Genomic DNA, 15,210 nt, shown 5'->3' with positions numbered 1-15,210 from the left:
TTATTCGTGGCTTAAACAAAGAATGGTGTATTAATAATTAACCCGAGACAAGCAATAACTATATCTGAACCACTCCCCACACCCTAATTCCCCATTTTCTGCAGACAGTCCTGCACATCAGTCCAGCATGTCTCTACCACAAACCTACAAGCGCGCTGTCTTCAAAGAACTGGGCCATCCCCTGACGGTGGAGGATGCGCCGCTGAAGCTCCCCGGCCCCAATGAGCTGCTGATAAAGGTCGAAGCTTGCGGGGTGTGCTACTCGGACATGTACTCTCAGTATAACGGCCTCGGTGGGGGATTTCCCATTGTACCAGGCCATGAGATTATTGGCAAGGTCGCCGCGGTTGGGAGCGAGGTCCGAGACTGGTATGTTGGGCAGCGTATTGGGGCTGGTTGGCACGGCGGCCACGACGGGACTTGCAAGGCATGCAAACAGGGCTATTTCCAGATGTGCGACAGTACTGCCGTCAATGGCGCGACAAAGGAGGGTGGATGTAAGTTGCCGGTGCCTGTTCTTCGTTTTTGCTATCTAACTTTCTGCTGTAGATGCCGAGTATACTCTTATTCGCTCCGAGTCGGCTGTCCACATTCCGGCCAACGTTGATGCCGCGAGTTATGCGCCCATTCTCTGTGCTGGCCTGACAGTCTTCAACTCCATCCGCAACGTGAACATCAGAGCTGGTGAAACCGTTGCCGTTCAGGGCCTGGGAGGCCTCGGCCATTTAGCCATACAGTATGCGAAGCGCATGGGATACCGTGTCGTCGCGATCTCACGCGGCCCAGAGAAGGAGGCCGCAGCGCGCGAGCTCGGAGCTGACGAGTATATCGACTCGAATGAAGGTGATTCTGGCGAGCAGCTCGCGGCACTCGGTGGCGCTGCTCTCGCTGTTACGACGGCCTCGACGGGAGAAGCCATCACTCCGTTACTGAAGGGCTTGGGGATTCTGGGGAAGCTGCTTGTTCTCAGCTTTCCGAGCAATCTGACCTTGGAGCCCACGGACTTGCTCAAATACGGTCTTTCCGTGCACTTCTGGCCCAGTGGCCATCCTGGTGACGCTGAGGACGCCGTTCGATTTGCTGAAAACACGAACATTGCCAGTGTCGTCGAGAGGTTCCCCCTCGAGCAAGCGCAGCAAGCATTCGGTAAGTTTGCAGTTTGAACCTCCAGTGCCTCCTACTACTAACAGTCTCTGCTAGAATCCATGCTCAGCGGGAAGGTTCGCTTTAGGGCTGTCATCACTATGGACTAGCTACATCACTATGGACCATGTCTAGTAGCCAGAGGCTTTGTGTAGTTCTGCTATAATAAAATCTTGCACCATATGCATCAATTCTAAACTAGCCTTACTAGGCCTACAGGCCTACTGAGAGTCCGGTACCTTCATCCAGGCAAGGTCGAATCCAGCCCCCCAGACCCATTTGTCACTATTATCATGGCCGTCCTTGGTCGTGTCGTAGCCCATCTGCGCGATCCGAAGCCACAGATCGCCCTTGATGGGAAATTCATCGGCCCCGTCTCCCTGCTCGAAAGGCGCCGAGACAGTCTCACCGTTCTTCAGAGCACGCACAAACTTGGCAATATGTCCGTCGTCGTGGACCTCGTTGACGGCCTTGTATAACGCGCGCCAGTCCATCCCCTTGCTTGCTGTTGGTTCGTACCCGGAGATATCCTCCAGGCGTAGCTCCGCTGCTCCATTTGCCGCGTACCACGCCAGGTCCAGCCGTGCCTTCCATTCCACCAACCGGATTCTGTCCTCGAGCTTGATCCACGACTGCTTGACTAGCACACTCAGGAAGATGGAACAGGTCACATCGTGCATGATGAAGAAATCCACCTTGGGCACCTTGCCGGCCCGCTGCGCCGCCCCGGCGCTGTAAGCCGCACAGTTGATCATTTCCGCCGTGCCGCGCTCCAGGTCCTCCGGCTTGATCTGGAACTGCGCTGCGATGCCCACGATCTCATCCATGGAGCGAGCGAGTGGGCCGTCGCGCAGCCGAAACGGTCCATCCTGCATGCGGCCGGCGGTGCGCGTCTTCTCGTTGCGGCGAACCTCCTCGTACAGCTCGACGAGTGGCTTTGCGGGCACGGAGCCAGAGCGCGCTAGCTCCTCGCTGCGGAGGAAGAACGTATCGATGTTTCCCGGGTCGTGGGAGGCGGCGTGGGCGAGGCCCTCGGCGATGATGCTGGGCTGTTCAAACTCGATGCCGAAGCCCAGGTGGATGATGGGATGCAGCAGGCCCTCGTACAGCTGGGAGAACATGGCCTCTGCAAGTGGCGTGCGGCTGAAGCAGTACTCCTGCAGGACGGCCTGCCAGCCCTTGGCATCGATTTCGCTTTCGAAAAAGTGCAGGAAATTCGTGTACTGGTCCAGATTCAGCATGCGGGCGCGGAATTTCGCCGGGTCGCTGAGCTCCTGCGCCACTTGCAGGTCCAGGGCTGGCAGGGGACGCTGGTATCCATAGCCATCGTCGTATGCGCGCTTCAGCTCCTTGGGGCCGCCTCCCATGGCGAGGACGCTCAGCACCGAGTGGGTGATGTGGTTGTGGCCACCGACATCACGGAAATACATGTGATAGTTATCATGGTTCCTCTGCAGCAGCTCGTTCGCTATCTCGAGGGTACCGGTGGGACTGGGGTCGAGCCGAGCGAGCCCCGTGCGCCGGGCGGTCAGTTTCACCTGTGATGCTTTTAGGACTGTCATCTTGCTACTCGGACGAAGGAATGGGGCTCCTAGTACGATATTGATGGTAAATCATCATGCAGGGTGGCCACATATAAAAGCTCCTCGGCACGCTCGGTGGGTTTGAGGCAGACTCGTGCATCGGATGGATGACTCGCGGACGCATATTCATAAGCCAAACGCCCCGATTGGGTGGCTCGGGGATGTTCGTCAGGAGTCTGGGAGTTCCCCAGGCCCCCAGTCCGGAAAAGACAAATGGGTTTATTTGAAACGAAGGGAGACGCATTGGCACCCAGTGCTCGGGGGAGGTGCAGGAAGCCCCGCGTAGACCTGCGTAACTCCTGCAGGCCCTTAGTAATTACGTCCGTTGCACAGGTCTACTATACGTCCACTCGCTTGTTGCATTTACTTGCTACTATGATGGGTCAGATTATGCTGCTTCAAGAAATGATGTCCAGGGATGACTATATACACCGTCTACTGGGCTTGGCCTTTACCAACACAAATAGCATTGAACGCCTGGGACAAAGGCACAAACATAGAGGGAAATGAAGGGAGAAAACAATTTACTTCTGCCAAGTCTAATCATATATTTAATCTTGTCTCAATCTGTTGATGATATTCGCCGACAACGAACTGAGGCTCTTCCTCATGTCGCCCTCCATCTGAGCCAGCGTATCAGGAGAAAGCAGGGTGGAAATGGCTTTGTCGTTTTCATTTGATACCGTGTGACGGCCCCAAGCTACGTGCGCGAAGGCTCGAGTATCGGCTTCCTGGCTCTTTTTGAGCTTGGGAGACAGCAGGTTCACTAACTTCTGCACTCGGTGCAGTTCGCTCAGAACGGACCTAGCAGGGCCGCGATCACCGGTACTGTATATACGACCCAGCGGCCTCATCTGGTCCTTGCCATTTGGTATCATGCTGGTAGCGGGCCTCTGTCCCGTATCAGACTCGCCCCCGCCGACCTGGGCTCGCGCAGCAGAGGCGTATCGCTCGAGGATCTTGAGCACGATCATAGACACAATGGCAAGCAGAAACGTGTCCTCGGTGCATGAGGAGCACGAAAGCATATTGCTTACGGTATCAATGTATTGTTGGTTCTCTCCCATTAGAGCCTGCACCGAGCTCATCGTCGTCATGCTTGCTGCGCCCGGGCCAGAAAACGGGGAGACGGGGGCTGACTTGGCCGAGAGCGCCTTTAACAGATCGAGGGCCTGGGATACACAGCGACAGGAGATGCTGGCTGAAGGACCGCGCATCATAGTTACAGAGTGCGCGGTTGACGGGGTGGGAACACTGGAGGAAAGCGAAGGTACGGCAGATGCACTCAGAGGGTCGCTCTCCAACGCGCCCAGGTCAAAGCTGATTGTCTCTGGTATGAGAAGCGATCCAATATCGCTCAGTGCCCGCGTGAAGTTATCGCCGTCCATGACGGGGTGTTCAAAGTAGTCCATCGTGCTAAAGTCCACGTCGGTCATATTGGAGTCAAAATCAGGCAATGGCGCAAAGACACTCGGGTCCTCCAGTACGGAAAAGAGGTCTGATGAATAGGGTCCGAGAACATTATCGGTTGAAGCGATGTCGAGTACGCTGTTTTTGTTGGCCGGGGGGAGGATGGAGGGTTCTGTGCCACTCGTAGCCGCGCCGTCACCAGATCGAGGACGGGGGGGATCTTTGTCTGAAGTGGGCTCTGGATTCGATGACAAGGAGGAGGAGGAGGACGGGGGTGATGTGGAGGAGGATGATGACGAGTTGCTACTTCTGGAGGATGATGAAGATGAGTTGGTGGTGGTGGTGGTGCTGGTGCAGCTGGTCGGGTGCCCGGTGCTGTTCTCGCGTCGACGACCCGGGCGCCTCGCAAAGAAGTACTGGCATTCGATGCCTCTGGCCTGGCATTTGGAGCAGGAGGGCTTTTCTTTCGGACATTTGATCTTGGAAGTGGCACAGGACTGGCAGCTGTCGCGTACCTTGGTGCAGCCCAGCGCGCTGCGGCGGACGACGGGCGCACGCGGAGGAGACGCGGTGTCGCTGGCAGTTTCCAGGGTGGTCATGTTTACTTGGGGACAAGTGGAAGGAGTCCTCTTGATGGATGATTTATTTTAATTTTTGCTTCGACGCTCGAAGGGGATCGTCGGTCGCACAAACATGTAACAGAGAGAAAGGACGCGGCGGCCAAAGCAACTGATAAATGGTGGCTTGTCAGCACACAACCAACAAGGAAAGGCGGGAGCCAAAGGAATTAATGTCTGTGTTGACTAGGCAGATCGCCTCGTATCATCGTTGCCTCCCTCGTGAACAATTTCAGCTACTTGAGAGTGGACGGAATCCGTCGATTTCTTCACCAGTTCAAGTTAGAGCCCAAGGGAGTGCAGGGGACGGACGGCGCACTCGTATCCGGAACCATTCATGTCATCCAATGGCTGGCAGACGGAGACTCCAGACGCAACGTTTCGTGCAAAGTACTACCACAGTTATCTGGATCGAGAAGCCATGGATCTGTTTTGGCCCCCCCTTCTGAAAGAGTGGCGCCCAGGTTCGTGTTCCTTTGCGCGAAGCGGACGCGAATGCAGCTCAGGATCGAGTTCTTCACGGGCAGGCGTTCCATTCCGTATCTTATTGGGAGGACGATGAAGGAACATGTGGGAGTGATCCATTATTGGATGTTGGAGGCCGAGATGGTGCCACTTGGAGGGGGCCATGAGACGCATATATCTTTTCAGAGCGGTATTTCCAGGGTATCTCCTGATAATTGCAGAGTATTCCCAGGGTATCCAGGATCTTTGTTGAAGCCGCAGCATCGACCTCCCAGCGAGATGGCGCAATGGGGCCGAGTATTTGCTCAGGCCACAGGCAAATAAAGAGCAGATAAAGAACCCTCGAGGTCCACCTGTCAGAACAAAGGATTCACTCCTTGCCTGACAACAAGGAGGCCTGCTATTGGCCACTGCCCTGGTGGAGAACTGAAGATGACTAATCGCCCCGGACGATCGACGATCTTGACGGGTCGGGTCGGTTGGTCAGCAATGTGTGATTTGTGATTTGTCAGAGCTCTTGGCCACATGCGGTTAGATGCCGCTGCAATGACCAATCAAAGCGAGCGCTCTGACTAAATAGCCCGAAACACCAAGAGTATAATAAAACAGTATCACAACATTGGGCCAGGGCTGCTGCAGAAGTCAGCAACACTCGTCTCTTCGCCTTCAAAAATTGACTACCACTAACAATGACCAAGGACGAAGACAGCGGCACCACCGATGGCGGCTACTCCACGCCGGACATCGCTGTTCAAGAGAAGCAGGATGAACCCCCGGCGCCTGAGCCCGAGTACGCCACGGGCTTTCGCCTGGCCGCCATCATGGGCACAATCTTTCTGAGCACCCTTCTGGCCGCCTTGGATATCGTGGGTCCCCTCTTCCCTCAGTTTAAATGGCAGCGGAATAACGAAATGTGAGTAGGGCATCGTCGCGACCGCAATCCCCGGAATCACGGACGACTTCCACCGCCTGGACGACGTCGGTTGGTATGGTGGCGCCTGTTTCCTCCTCGTGGGGAGCTCTGCGCCCATGTGGGGGAAGCTTTACAAGTATTTTTCCGCCCAGCTCGTATATCTCGTCTCGGTCGTCATCTTCCTGGTCGGCAGCATCGTGGCCGCTGCCGCTCCCAACAGCGCTGCGCTGATTGTCGGCCGCGCTCTGCAGGGCTGGGGATGCTCTGGCACGCTGGGTGGCTCCGTGCTTATGATCAGCTATGTTGCAGAACCCAAGAAGCGACCCATGTTGATTGGCATGTGGATGTCTGTCTTCATGTTCTCCACCATCATCGGCCCTCTGCTCGGTGGCGCCTTCACCAGCGAGGTGACCTGGCGATGGTGCTTCTGGATCAACCTGCCCGTCGGCGGTCCGGTTATTGCGCTGGTCGTGCTCTTCTTCAAGGTGCCAAAGCACATCAAGCCCGCCCCGGCCACATGGGTCGAAATCTTGCGCCAGCTCGACCTCCCAGGCTTTGCCTTGCTCCTCACATCGCTTGTTTGCTTGACCGTGGCCCTGCAATGGGGTGGCCAGACAAAACCATGGAGTGACGGCTCTGCTATTGCCACGTTGGTGATGTGGGTGGCCCTGACCATTGCCTTCTTCGTCGTCGAGTGGCTTCAGGGCGACTACGCCATGGTGCCTCTGGCCCTGCTGAAGCCGCGTCTTGTCTGGACCAATGCACTGTATGGCTGGATGTCAGTAGAAATATCCCCGGCCTCTCCCACAGTCGTTTGCTAATGTGTATAGTGCGAATCTCGCCAATTTCCAGGTGCTTTTCTACCTTCCTATATACTTCCAGTCCATCCACGGCCAGTCCGCCATCGCGAGTGGAGTCAACAGTCTTCCCTTCATGGCCTTCTTCGCTGCTGGCTCGATGCTGAGTGGGTTCCTCATTGGAAAAACACGCCTCCTCCAGCCCTACGAATTTGCCAGCGGCGTTCTCGCCACCGTAGGAGCCGCCCTCCTGTATACCCTCGATATCGACTCCTCCAAGGCCCGTTACATTGGCCCCCAGGTCATTTTCGGTATCGGCATCGGCCTTGGTAACCAAGTGCCAATGACTGCCCTACAAAGCTTTTCAAAGCCGGAGCACATCGCACCAACCACTGGTGTTATGCTCAGTAAGTTATCATTTCTCTCTGATACGGGAAAGCCTAGGTTCTAACTGTGGCCAGTGTGTAACTCGATCAGCGGTGCCTACTTTGTCACCGCAGCACAGTCCATCTTTGCCAACTACATGCTCAAAGAGCTCGCCAGCATCGCGCCCGACATGGACCCCATCCAGGTCTTGACCACGGGTGCATCGGAAGTTTCCCACGTCTTCCAGGGTGCCGAGCTTGAAGCCGTTTTATCCGCTTATCTTGCGGGTATTAAGGACGTCTTCGCGTTCTCGCTTGCGGGTGCAGCATTCACTGTTGTCTTGTCGCTCGCAATTCCCTTCAAGAAGCTCCCTGACATGTCTGCGGGCCCTTCGAATGGACAGGAGGATGAGGAGGGAAAGAATGATGGACCGGCCGAGAAGAAGGAGGATGAGGTTGCTGCTTAGAATTCTTCCGCTGAACCAAAATTGCAAAGTTGCGTCGGAGGTGATACAAATTGAGATAGAAGGGGGATACTCATGGAAATTAGCTTTACTTTCCATTTCTTTTCAAAACATATTGTAGGGGTGAGCTTGCTTGCAATGCATTACTTAGCTGGTCATTAAAATAATACATTTAATTATTGATTATATTACTATACCATTGCTATACCAACCATCAATGCAATTCGTATCGTACTTAGATCCCGTTGAGAAAGGGAATCATACACGTTAGACACATCAATTAGCATGGCTGGCGAGCAAGCACTTTGGACAAGAAGTGGTGGGTTATCGGATGGATGGATACCGCGCGATGAAGTCATGAATCCATCAGCGTCCAACAGCGCTCGGACTCTCTGACTCGGGTTGATTGGTAAGAAATGGAAGCATTTGGTCCCGATCGGAATTGATAGCTCCGAGCAACGGCCCTCGTGGGTGCCAGAACGATCTAATGTTGTTGGCGTTGGTGTTGGTATTGATATATATATCCATGCGCGTACCATTTGACACCACACCTCAACATATTCTCAACTTACGCAACCCCAATCTGTTCATATCGCACAATGCCTCCCATTTCTGGCCAGTCTCTCCTCGTCATCGGCGGCTCATCTGGAATCGGTGCTGCCGTCGCCAGATTAGCTGCTGAGCAAGGCGCCCGTGTGTCCATCGCTTCCTCCAACTCGAAAAGGGTGGCCAACGCCGTCGAAAAAATAAAAACGCAGGCCTCAATCCGCGACACGCACATCCGGGGGTTTACCATCGACCTCTCCGAGCCAGACGTCGAGCAGGGCCTGGAGAGACTCCTCACCGAGACCACGGTCGACTCCCGGCTCGACCACATCGTCGTAACGGCGGGCCAGGCTGGAATCCTGCCCGTGACAAGAGTCGACCGCGAGTATCTTCTCGGCCAGGCTCAGTTGACGATTGTCGTGCCTACACTGCTCGCCAAACTTGCCCCGCGCTTCCTTAAGCCGAACTACACCTCGAGTCTCGTTTTCTGTGGTGGCAGGCTCGGCGAGAAGCCCATCAAGGGCTGGCCCGCTGCTGCTGCCTATGCAGCCGGCCTAGACGGGCTGACTCGCGCGCTGGCACTCGACCTGGCGCCGCTGCGTGTCAATGTCGTACATCCCGGTGCAACGGAGACAGAGATTTGGGGTCCGACACCGGAGGCGCGGAGGGCAACGAAGGAGTTCTTTGCTTCGACGGCCCTTCTCGGCAAGGTAGGGGCGCCAGAGGAGGTGGCTGAGGCGTTCGTTTACTTGCTCAGGGATTCCAATATCACGGGCACTAGCCTGCATTCAAGTGGAGGAATCCTTCTCCATTGACGGAAGATTGTGGTTAATTAGGGCTTGTTTAGTTGTAGCGGATATAAACTCATATAAACTACTGGACTTTTGCCCTTATTCCCCTCGGATTCTTCACTATATTGAGCACCGATCTTGTAACATGTTAGGAAGCGTGTAGTGTGTAGCCGCATTGCATCTCGCAGGATTCTCACGTAGAGCACGGCCGTTCGGGAGATTTACTCAGATCGTGCGAACCCTGCAGCCGCCACAGATCCACAGAGCTATAATCTGACAATGACCCCTGATTTATAAGCTCATCATTAGTCAATAGCCCGAGGTAGCCGGGTCAAAGTTGGTCCAGGGCGAGGTACAAGTAGATCCGGACTCGGGGTTGACAACCGAGGCCGGCTCGCCCTTAGAAAGCACGCTTGCTTCAATTATCACTATACTCTCTGAGCTGCATTAGCCATTCACCTCGTCCGCAATGGCACCCGTTCCGTTCTATGATGCTAGCATTGGCTGCTATACCAAAGCTCTCCGGGTTCTACTTCGTATCCTCCAGGTGGCCGAGAAACACCCGGATGTGGCCAGCTTCTTGGAAGCCCGACTCTACCCCGATATGTTCCCACTCCTCGTGCAAGTGCGACTCACTACAAAGCACCCTGTCCGTCTGGCAGAGGCCCTGACCGGCAAGCAGCTCGTCCCGTGGAACGAGACTGGGTCCAGCTGGGGCGAACGGGAGACATCGTGGCCGGAATTGATTGCGCGCGTGGAAATGACTCTGGGGATACTGGCACAGTTTGGGCCTGAAGAGGTCGAGAGAAGGGCCGACGAAATAACACTGCCCATGCAGGTAGGGCCTGAAGAGCTTGGAGCCGATGCCTTTCAGCAAGTCCCCGCTGCAGAGTTCACGATGGCGACTGGAGTGCCTGAAACACTGTTCCATGTCTTCATCGCCTACGCGATTCTCCGCTCCAATGGGATCGAGATCGGCAAAAAAGACGTTCTGATACCCTTCCTGCCCGATTACGTCTTGAAGAATCATCCCGGAGCCTAGGCTGTTTGAGTCAGAGAGAGCTCCAACATATACTGGGCCAGCTTAGGGAGTCGGGAGTCGGATAGAAATAGAATATCTTTTGCCCTAATCAGGGCGGGGCTCAATGGTTGAATCTCTCCGAGCGGTATAATTAACTAATAGCATCTCATCTGTAACTCGGAGCATACCCTGCAATGCAGCGGCACTCCGCTCAGTCATCGGGTGAATATCGCCTAATTATCTAGAATGATTAGCAATACCGGCCTTCGTACGGTGTCTTTTGGCGGGTACCCGTGTATCCTCCGTGGCGATAACGGCCTTGGTGGTGCTTATCCCGTAGACCTGGTAATAAAGTCATCAGGCATGCATGCTTGACGTACCTCACGGCTCGAAGACCCTGGATTCCTCGAAGTTGTTATTTTGCAGTCAGCCTAACCCTATTCTAAAGACAACATGGTATTGAGCACTCCAGTACTTCTTTCTCTGGCCGTTGCTGGCTGCATTGCTTTATACAATGCAGTGCTATGGCTATTATCAACCCGGCGGCCGTCGAACTACCCCCCCGGCCCCCGGCCGCTGCTGGGACTGGGTAATATCCATCAGATTCCACTCGCTTTGCCATTCCTCAAGTACGATGCATGGGCAAAGGAGTACGGTCCAATTGTTGGGCTCAAGCTCGGGCCTAATAATATGGTCATCCTGAACGACGCCAACCTCATCTACGAGCACATCGTCAAGCGCGGCCAGCACTTCTCTGCGCGGCCGCCGCGGTATATTGCGCAGGAGCACATCTTGCCGGACGCTCGGAACACGTACAGTCTCTTCATGCGAAACGACTACAGCCGGCGGCTGCGTACCATCACCAAGCAGTTCCTTGTCGGCCAGGGATTGTTCAAGCTGGCTCCCATGCAGCAAGCTGCGGGCACACGCCTGATCTATAATCTGTTCAAGTCGAGTGACGACTGGATGGAGCATATCATGCAATGGTATACAACAACAACGTTTGACTCCCCTGCAACTCGGTATGCTGACATGAATAAATCTGCAGGGGCGTGTCGACACCCGTTGCCATGCTGAGCGGAGCTCCAGTCGAAGACTTTGGCGAGCACTGGATCCACGACTATCACTACTCCCAAGGGCTGATGGAGGAACTGGTTGATCCCGCGAGCGCTCCACCGGTGGACATTTTCCCTATCCTCCGGTGGGTGCCGTCTATCTTTGCCTCGTGGAAAGGCAAGGCAGTCAAGACGCGCAAAGCTCTGCTTTATGCGTACGGGGCCATGATGAGCCAGGCGAAAAAGGCTCGTCATGGCTCGTTCCAGTCGGTCATCCCAAGGCTCCTCGAACAGTCCGTCGATCCATCCGCTGCGCCCGAGGGTCGATTCACCGAACAAGAGATCAAACTCCTGATGGGCGGAATGCTGTACGTACCCTTCTTTGAATTGAATTGAATTGAACTGATAAAAAGACAGGGACGCGGCTGTGGACTCCTCAGTGGTGACCTTTCAGATTATCCTCCTTGCACTGGCCGCCCATCCAGAGGCGCAGCGTCGAGCCCAAGCCGAAATTGACAGCGTTTTCAAGAGCGACACGGCCGTCCCCGAGTCTATCGATCTGAACGAGCTCCCCTACCTCAACGCCTGCGTGACTGAAGCGCTGCGGTGGCGCCCAGTGTCGCCCCTTGGGCTGCCACGCGAGACCATCGCGGATGAAATCGTGCTGGGATATCACATCCCCAAGGGCTCGACAGTGGTGCTAAACCAATGGACGATCCAGCAGGATCCGGAGTTCTACGACGAGCCCGAACTCTACAAGCCAGAGCGGTTCATCGAAGACGAATTTGGGGCCAAAAAGGGCATTTCGCAGGTGGGGAGGAAAACGCTCTACACCTTCGGCGCCGGACGCAGGGAGTGCCCTGGAAAGGACTTCTTCTTCCAGAACATGCGCCTGGGTTTTGCGCAGATTCTGTGGGCGTTTGATGTCGTGCCAACCGAGCCGCTTCATACCGATATCCTCACTGGGTTCACGTCCTCGGTGGTGCTCAGGCCGAAGGCGTATGGAGTCAAATTCGTCCCACGGCGAGAGAACTTTGAAGGCGCTCTGCTCGAGGGGAAGCTGAAGGCTGAGCTTAAGCTCAAGGAGATTCTTACATAGCGAATGATTGGGACACTGGTGGAATACAGTCCATGAGTAGTGTAATATCTGATTGCTTCGTGTACCTGGAAGAGATCTTAACTACCAAGCCGTGCTGCAGCTCTTGCTCCTCTATTGATAGATTCGGATACACAATAACTACTCATCAGCAAAGATCTTGTCCAGATCATGCTCATGCCATCTAATCCCCGGCTCAAGCCCGGCAAACTTCCACTCGCCATCCACCCTCTGGAACTTGGTCGTGGCTTTACCGTGGGCATGGCCCTTGTGCAGAACCTCGGTCAGCGCATCGTCGCTGTACTTTTGATGAGCCACGCGCATTTGGTGCCAGCCCGTAATCGTATCGCTGCTGGTCTGCTCCCACTTCGAGGCTCCGATGAGGTGCTGTGTCTTGATGCGCGCGTTGCCCAGGAACTTGGAGCTGGACGCCAGCGCTACAAAATCATCCGCCGGCATGGACTCCCACTCTTGTCCCATGACGCTCCGGTAGTCAATCTACGACGTCAGTCTTGGGCTCATTACAGAAAATATTTGGGGAATTGCGTACATGGAGTGTTGGGGCGATGCACTTGGCAAGACGAGCCCAGTCCTTGCTGTCGTAGCTCTCGGCCCATTCGAAAAGCGCGAATTGACAGCCCGTGGTGTCTAATGGTTGTTTCTCAGTTAGAAATTATTTAATCATATAGTTATTTGCAGAGAAATTGCACCTTCATATGTGGGCACGTTGCGAATGCCTTTGGCCATGATGGCGGATTGGAAGTGAGGTATCGGTTCTGGACGGTTGAGAATGAGAGCACTAGCAAGTGGATGGAAACTCTCAAGACGGGTCCAGCTTCTTCCTCGTTCATAAACCGTGGGCGAGAAATACTCCGGCGTCGCGCTCTTCCATCAATACCCCGAGGCGTCATCCCGAGACGGTGCGTTATGCGAACTCGGTGATATATGATATATGACAACTGTTTTTGCTGGCGTTTTGACAAATCGCTCTCCATCTCAGCTTAACTCCTCTTTCCAATTCCACCGTCATCATGACAAACACCTCCTACATTCCTGGCCGTCTGGACGACAAGGTCGCTCTCGTTACAGGGTCGGGCCGTGGCATTGGAGCTGCAATTGCCATCCATCTGGGTCGCCTCGGCGCCAAAGTTGTCGTCAACTACGCCAACTCCGCTGAACACGCCGAAAATGTTGTCGCTGAAATCAAGAACCATGGCTCAGACGCCATCGCCCTCAAGGCCGACGTGCGGGATGTATCGCAGACAATCAAACTATTTGACGCCGCGATTGCACACTTCGGGCGTCTTGACATCGCCGTGAGCAACTCGGGAGTCGTCAGTTTCGGACACTTGAAGGAAGTAACGGAAGAAGAATTCGACCGCGTCTTCAGTCTCAACACGCGCGGGCAGTTCTTCGTGGCTCGCGAGGCATACCGTGTGCTCGAGGAGGGTGGGCGTATCATCCTGACCTCCTCCAACACGTCCAAGGACTTTAGCGTTCCACGGCACTCGCTCTACTCGGCTTCGAAAGGCGCTATCGACTCCTTTGTTCGCATCCTGTCCAAGGACTGCGGCGACAAGAAGATTACCGTCAACGGGGTCGCGCCTGGGGGCACTGTGACGGACATGTTCCACGCCGTCTCGCACCACTATATCCCCGGGGGAGAGAAGTTCACGGCTGAGGAGCGTCAGAATATGGCGGCCCACGCATCTCCATTGCACCGCAATGGATTCCCCGAGGATATCGCCAATGTCGTGGGATTTCTGGCCAGCAAGGAAGGAGAGTGGGTGAATGGCAAGGTCATCACTCTGGATGGCGGTGCAGCTTAAACAGGATCAATACTCAGACTAGATAATACAATTCATAGCTATATCCGTGGAAACAAGCTCTCTTCGCACGTAGTTGATACAGTATTCTTTGTTGCAAGATAAGAATGACCTGACTGGGTTAGCTGCGCACCACTCCAACCTGAATGCAATTTCGGGTGTACGATTTTGTTATAGAAATGGATCACATTATGATTGAAAATATCTACACTCCCACGTACAATCAACCCGGACCTGTGTTCAGAGGCAGGTAAGGGTGTAAGAATGGAAAGAAGTGCCGCAGCAGACCCATGAAGATACACATCGGAGTGCCTGTGGGAAATTTGGCCTTTCCATTCGCGTTCACGACACTGATATTCCTCATATAGTAGCTGCCGTGTTCGTCGTCTGCTGCTTCAATCATTCCACCGGCCAGATCCAGGTAGGATAAAGGGCTCTCCTCGTCGGTAAAGCTCAGGGCATGCCCTCGCTGAATGTCCACTGACAGAGCACCAGGCTTGATGAAAATCGTCGTCAGCCAGTCTTCCTGGGCACGAAGCAGCTTTTCGGTTTCGATCAGGTCGTGGTAGACATGGGATGCCGAGCGGAGGAGGATCGTTCTGAGCAGGTACGGGACGTGACGAGAGAAATGGTCATCGATTGTAGCCGACGACAGGAGGATCAGCTTGGGCAGTTGTCTATCGGCTATCTCGCTTTCGTCCGAGCGCTGCCTGAGATGCTGAAGCGACGCGATAACAGCGGCAGCTGTGTCTTGTGCGAGGCGACAGCCGGGGATGTTGTCGTTGGTCGAGACAACCAGAAAGACAGCTCGGCAGCCGCGCAAGCATGAGGTCAGAAGCTCGACATCGTGGATGCTTCCTTCAAAGATCTCGATCCTTCCTCCTGCCTTGAAGTTGGGGAGGAGCCCAAGAAGCTTGGATCGGTTGCGGCAGTATGCGTTGATCCGGACGTCGGGCTTGTCGAGGAGGTTCTGGATCAGCGCCCTGCCGCAATTTCCAGTAGAGCCGAGGACGGCGTACGTGCTGGAGGCCATGGTAGCTGCTGTTTAGCTGCTGCTTACAGGGTGCATGGTGCGGGTTGGTCTTAAGCCAGACACCGGGATATATGGACGATTCCTA

General features: G+C 54.8%; 10 protein-coding genes across 10 annotated transcripts; 6 read left to right on the top strand and 4 right to left on the bottom strand.

The window, feature by feature from the left end:
* Positions 1-127: 127 nt before the first annotated feature.
* APUU_22048A (uncharacterized protein) lies at positions 128-1,253 on the top strand (the record flags this gene model as incomplete). Its single annotated transcript, XM_041700868.1, has 3 exons — positions 128-497; positions 550-1,146; positions 1,201-1,253. 3 exons carry the CDS (start codon positions 128-130, stop codon positions 1,251-1,253), a joined length of 1,020 nt encoding a protein of 339 aa, XP_041553810.1.
* A 111-nt stretch (positions 1,254-1,364) lies between these two features.
* On the bottom strand, positions 1,365-2,705 carry tpcI (questin oxygenase tpcI; the record flags this gene model as incomplete). Its single annotated transcript, XM_041700867.1, has 1 exon — positions 1,365-2,705. The coding sequence occupies one exon, from the start codon at positions 2,703-2,705 to the stop codon at positions 1,365-1,367; it is 1,341 nt and encodes a 446-aa protein (XP_041553809.1).
* A 572-nt stretch (positions 2,706-3,277) lies between these two features.
* On the bottom strand, positions 3,278-4,735 carry APUU_22046S (Zn(II)2Cys6 transcription factor; the record flags this gene model as incomplete). Its single annotated transcript, XM_041700866.1, has 1 exon — positions 3,278-4,735. One exon carries the CDS (start codon positions 4,733-4,735, stop codon positions 3,278-3,280), a length of 1,458 nt encoding a protein of 485 aa, XP_041553808.1.
* A 1,172-nt stretch (positions 4,736-5,907) lies between these two features.
* On the top strand, positions 5,908-7,760 carry APUU_22045A (MDR family MFS transporter; the record flags this gene model as incomplete). Its single annotated transcript, XM_041700865.1, has 4 exons — positions 5,908-6,084; positions 6,140-6,909; positions 6,962-7,335; positions 7,390-7,760. 4 exons carry the CDS (start codon positions 5,908-5,910, stop codon positions 7,758-7,760), a joined length of 1,692 nt encoding a protein of 563 aa, XP_041553807.1.
* A 596-nt stretch (positions 7,761-8,356) lies between these two features.
* Positions 8,357-9,118, top strand: APUU_22044A (uncharacterized protein; the record flags this gene model as incomplete). The annotated part of the gene is made up of 1 exon (XM_041700864.1): positions 8,357-9,118. One exon carries the CDS (start codon positions 8,357-8,359, stop codon positions 9,116-9,118), a length of 762 nt encoding a protein of 253 aa, XP_041553806.1.
* A 445-nt stretch (positions 9,119-9,563) lies between these two features.
* APUU_22043A (DUF1993 domain-containing protein) lies at positions 9,564-10,136 on the top strand (the record flags this gene model as incomplete). Its single annotated transcript, XM_041700862.1, has 1 exon — positions 9,564-10,136. The coding sequence occupies one exon, from the start codon at positions 9,564-9,566 to the stop codon at positions 10,134-10,136; it is 573 nt and encodes a 190-aa protein (XP_041553805.1).
* A 432-nt stretch (positions 10,137-10,568) lies between these two features.
* Positions 10,569-12,269, top strand: APUU_22042A (uncharacterized protein; the record flags this gene model as incomplete). The annotated part of the gene is made up of 3 exons (XM_041700861.1): positions 10,569-11,116; positions 11,164-11,538; positions 11,588-12,269. The coding sequence occupies 3 exons, from the start codon at positions 10,569-10,571 to the stop codon at positions 12,267-12,269; spliced, it is 1,605 nt and encodes a 534-aa protein (XP_041553804.1).
* Positions 12,270-12,407: 138 nt separating this feature from the next.
* On the bottom strand, positions 12,408-13,013 carry APUU_22041S (uncharacterized protein; the record flags this gene model as incomplete). Its single annotated transcript, XM_041700860.1, has 3 exons — positions 12,408-12,764; positions 12,817-12,914; positions 12,977-13,013. 3 exons carry the CDS (start codon positions 13,011-13,013, stop codon positions 12,408-12,410), a joined length of 492 nt encoding a protein of 163 aa, XP_041553803.1.
* Positions 13,014-13,297: 284 nt separating this feature from the next.
* APUU_22040A (uncharacterized protein) lies at positions 13,298-14,095 on the top strand (the record flags this gene model as incomplete). Its single annotated transcript, XM_041700859.1, has 1 exon — positions 13,298-14,095. One exon carries the CDS (start codon positions 13,298-13,300, stop codon positions 14,093-14,095), a length of 798 nt encoding a protein of 265 aa, XP_041553802.1.
* A 220-nt stretch (positions 14,096-14,315) lies between these two features.
* Positions 14,316-15,125, bottom strand: tpcG (oxidoreductase tpcG; the record flags this gene model as incomplete). The annotated part of the gene is made up of 1 exon (XM_041700858.1): positions 14,316-15,125. The coding sequence occupies one exon, from the start codon at positions 15,123-15,125 to the stop codon at positions 14,316-14,318; it is 810 nt and encodes a 269-aa protein (XP_041553801.1).
* Between the last annotated feature and the right edge of the window lie 85 nt (positions 15,126-15,210).

The sequence above is a fragment of the Aspergillus puulaauensis genome, chromosome 2 (assembly GCF_016861865.1).
Source record: "Aspergillus puulaauensis MK2 DNA, chromosome 2, nearly complete sequence".
NCBI classification, from domain to species: domain Eukaryota; kingdom Fungi; phylum Ascomycota; class Eurotiomycetes; order Eurotiales; family Aspergillaceae; genus Aspergillus; species Aspergillus puulaauensis.
This window is presented reverse-complemented; position numbering and strand designations above follow the sequence as displayed.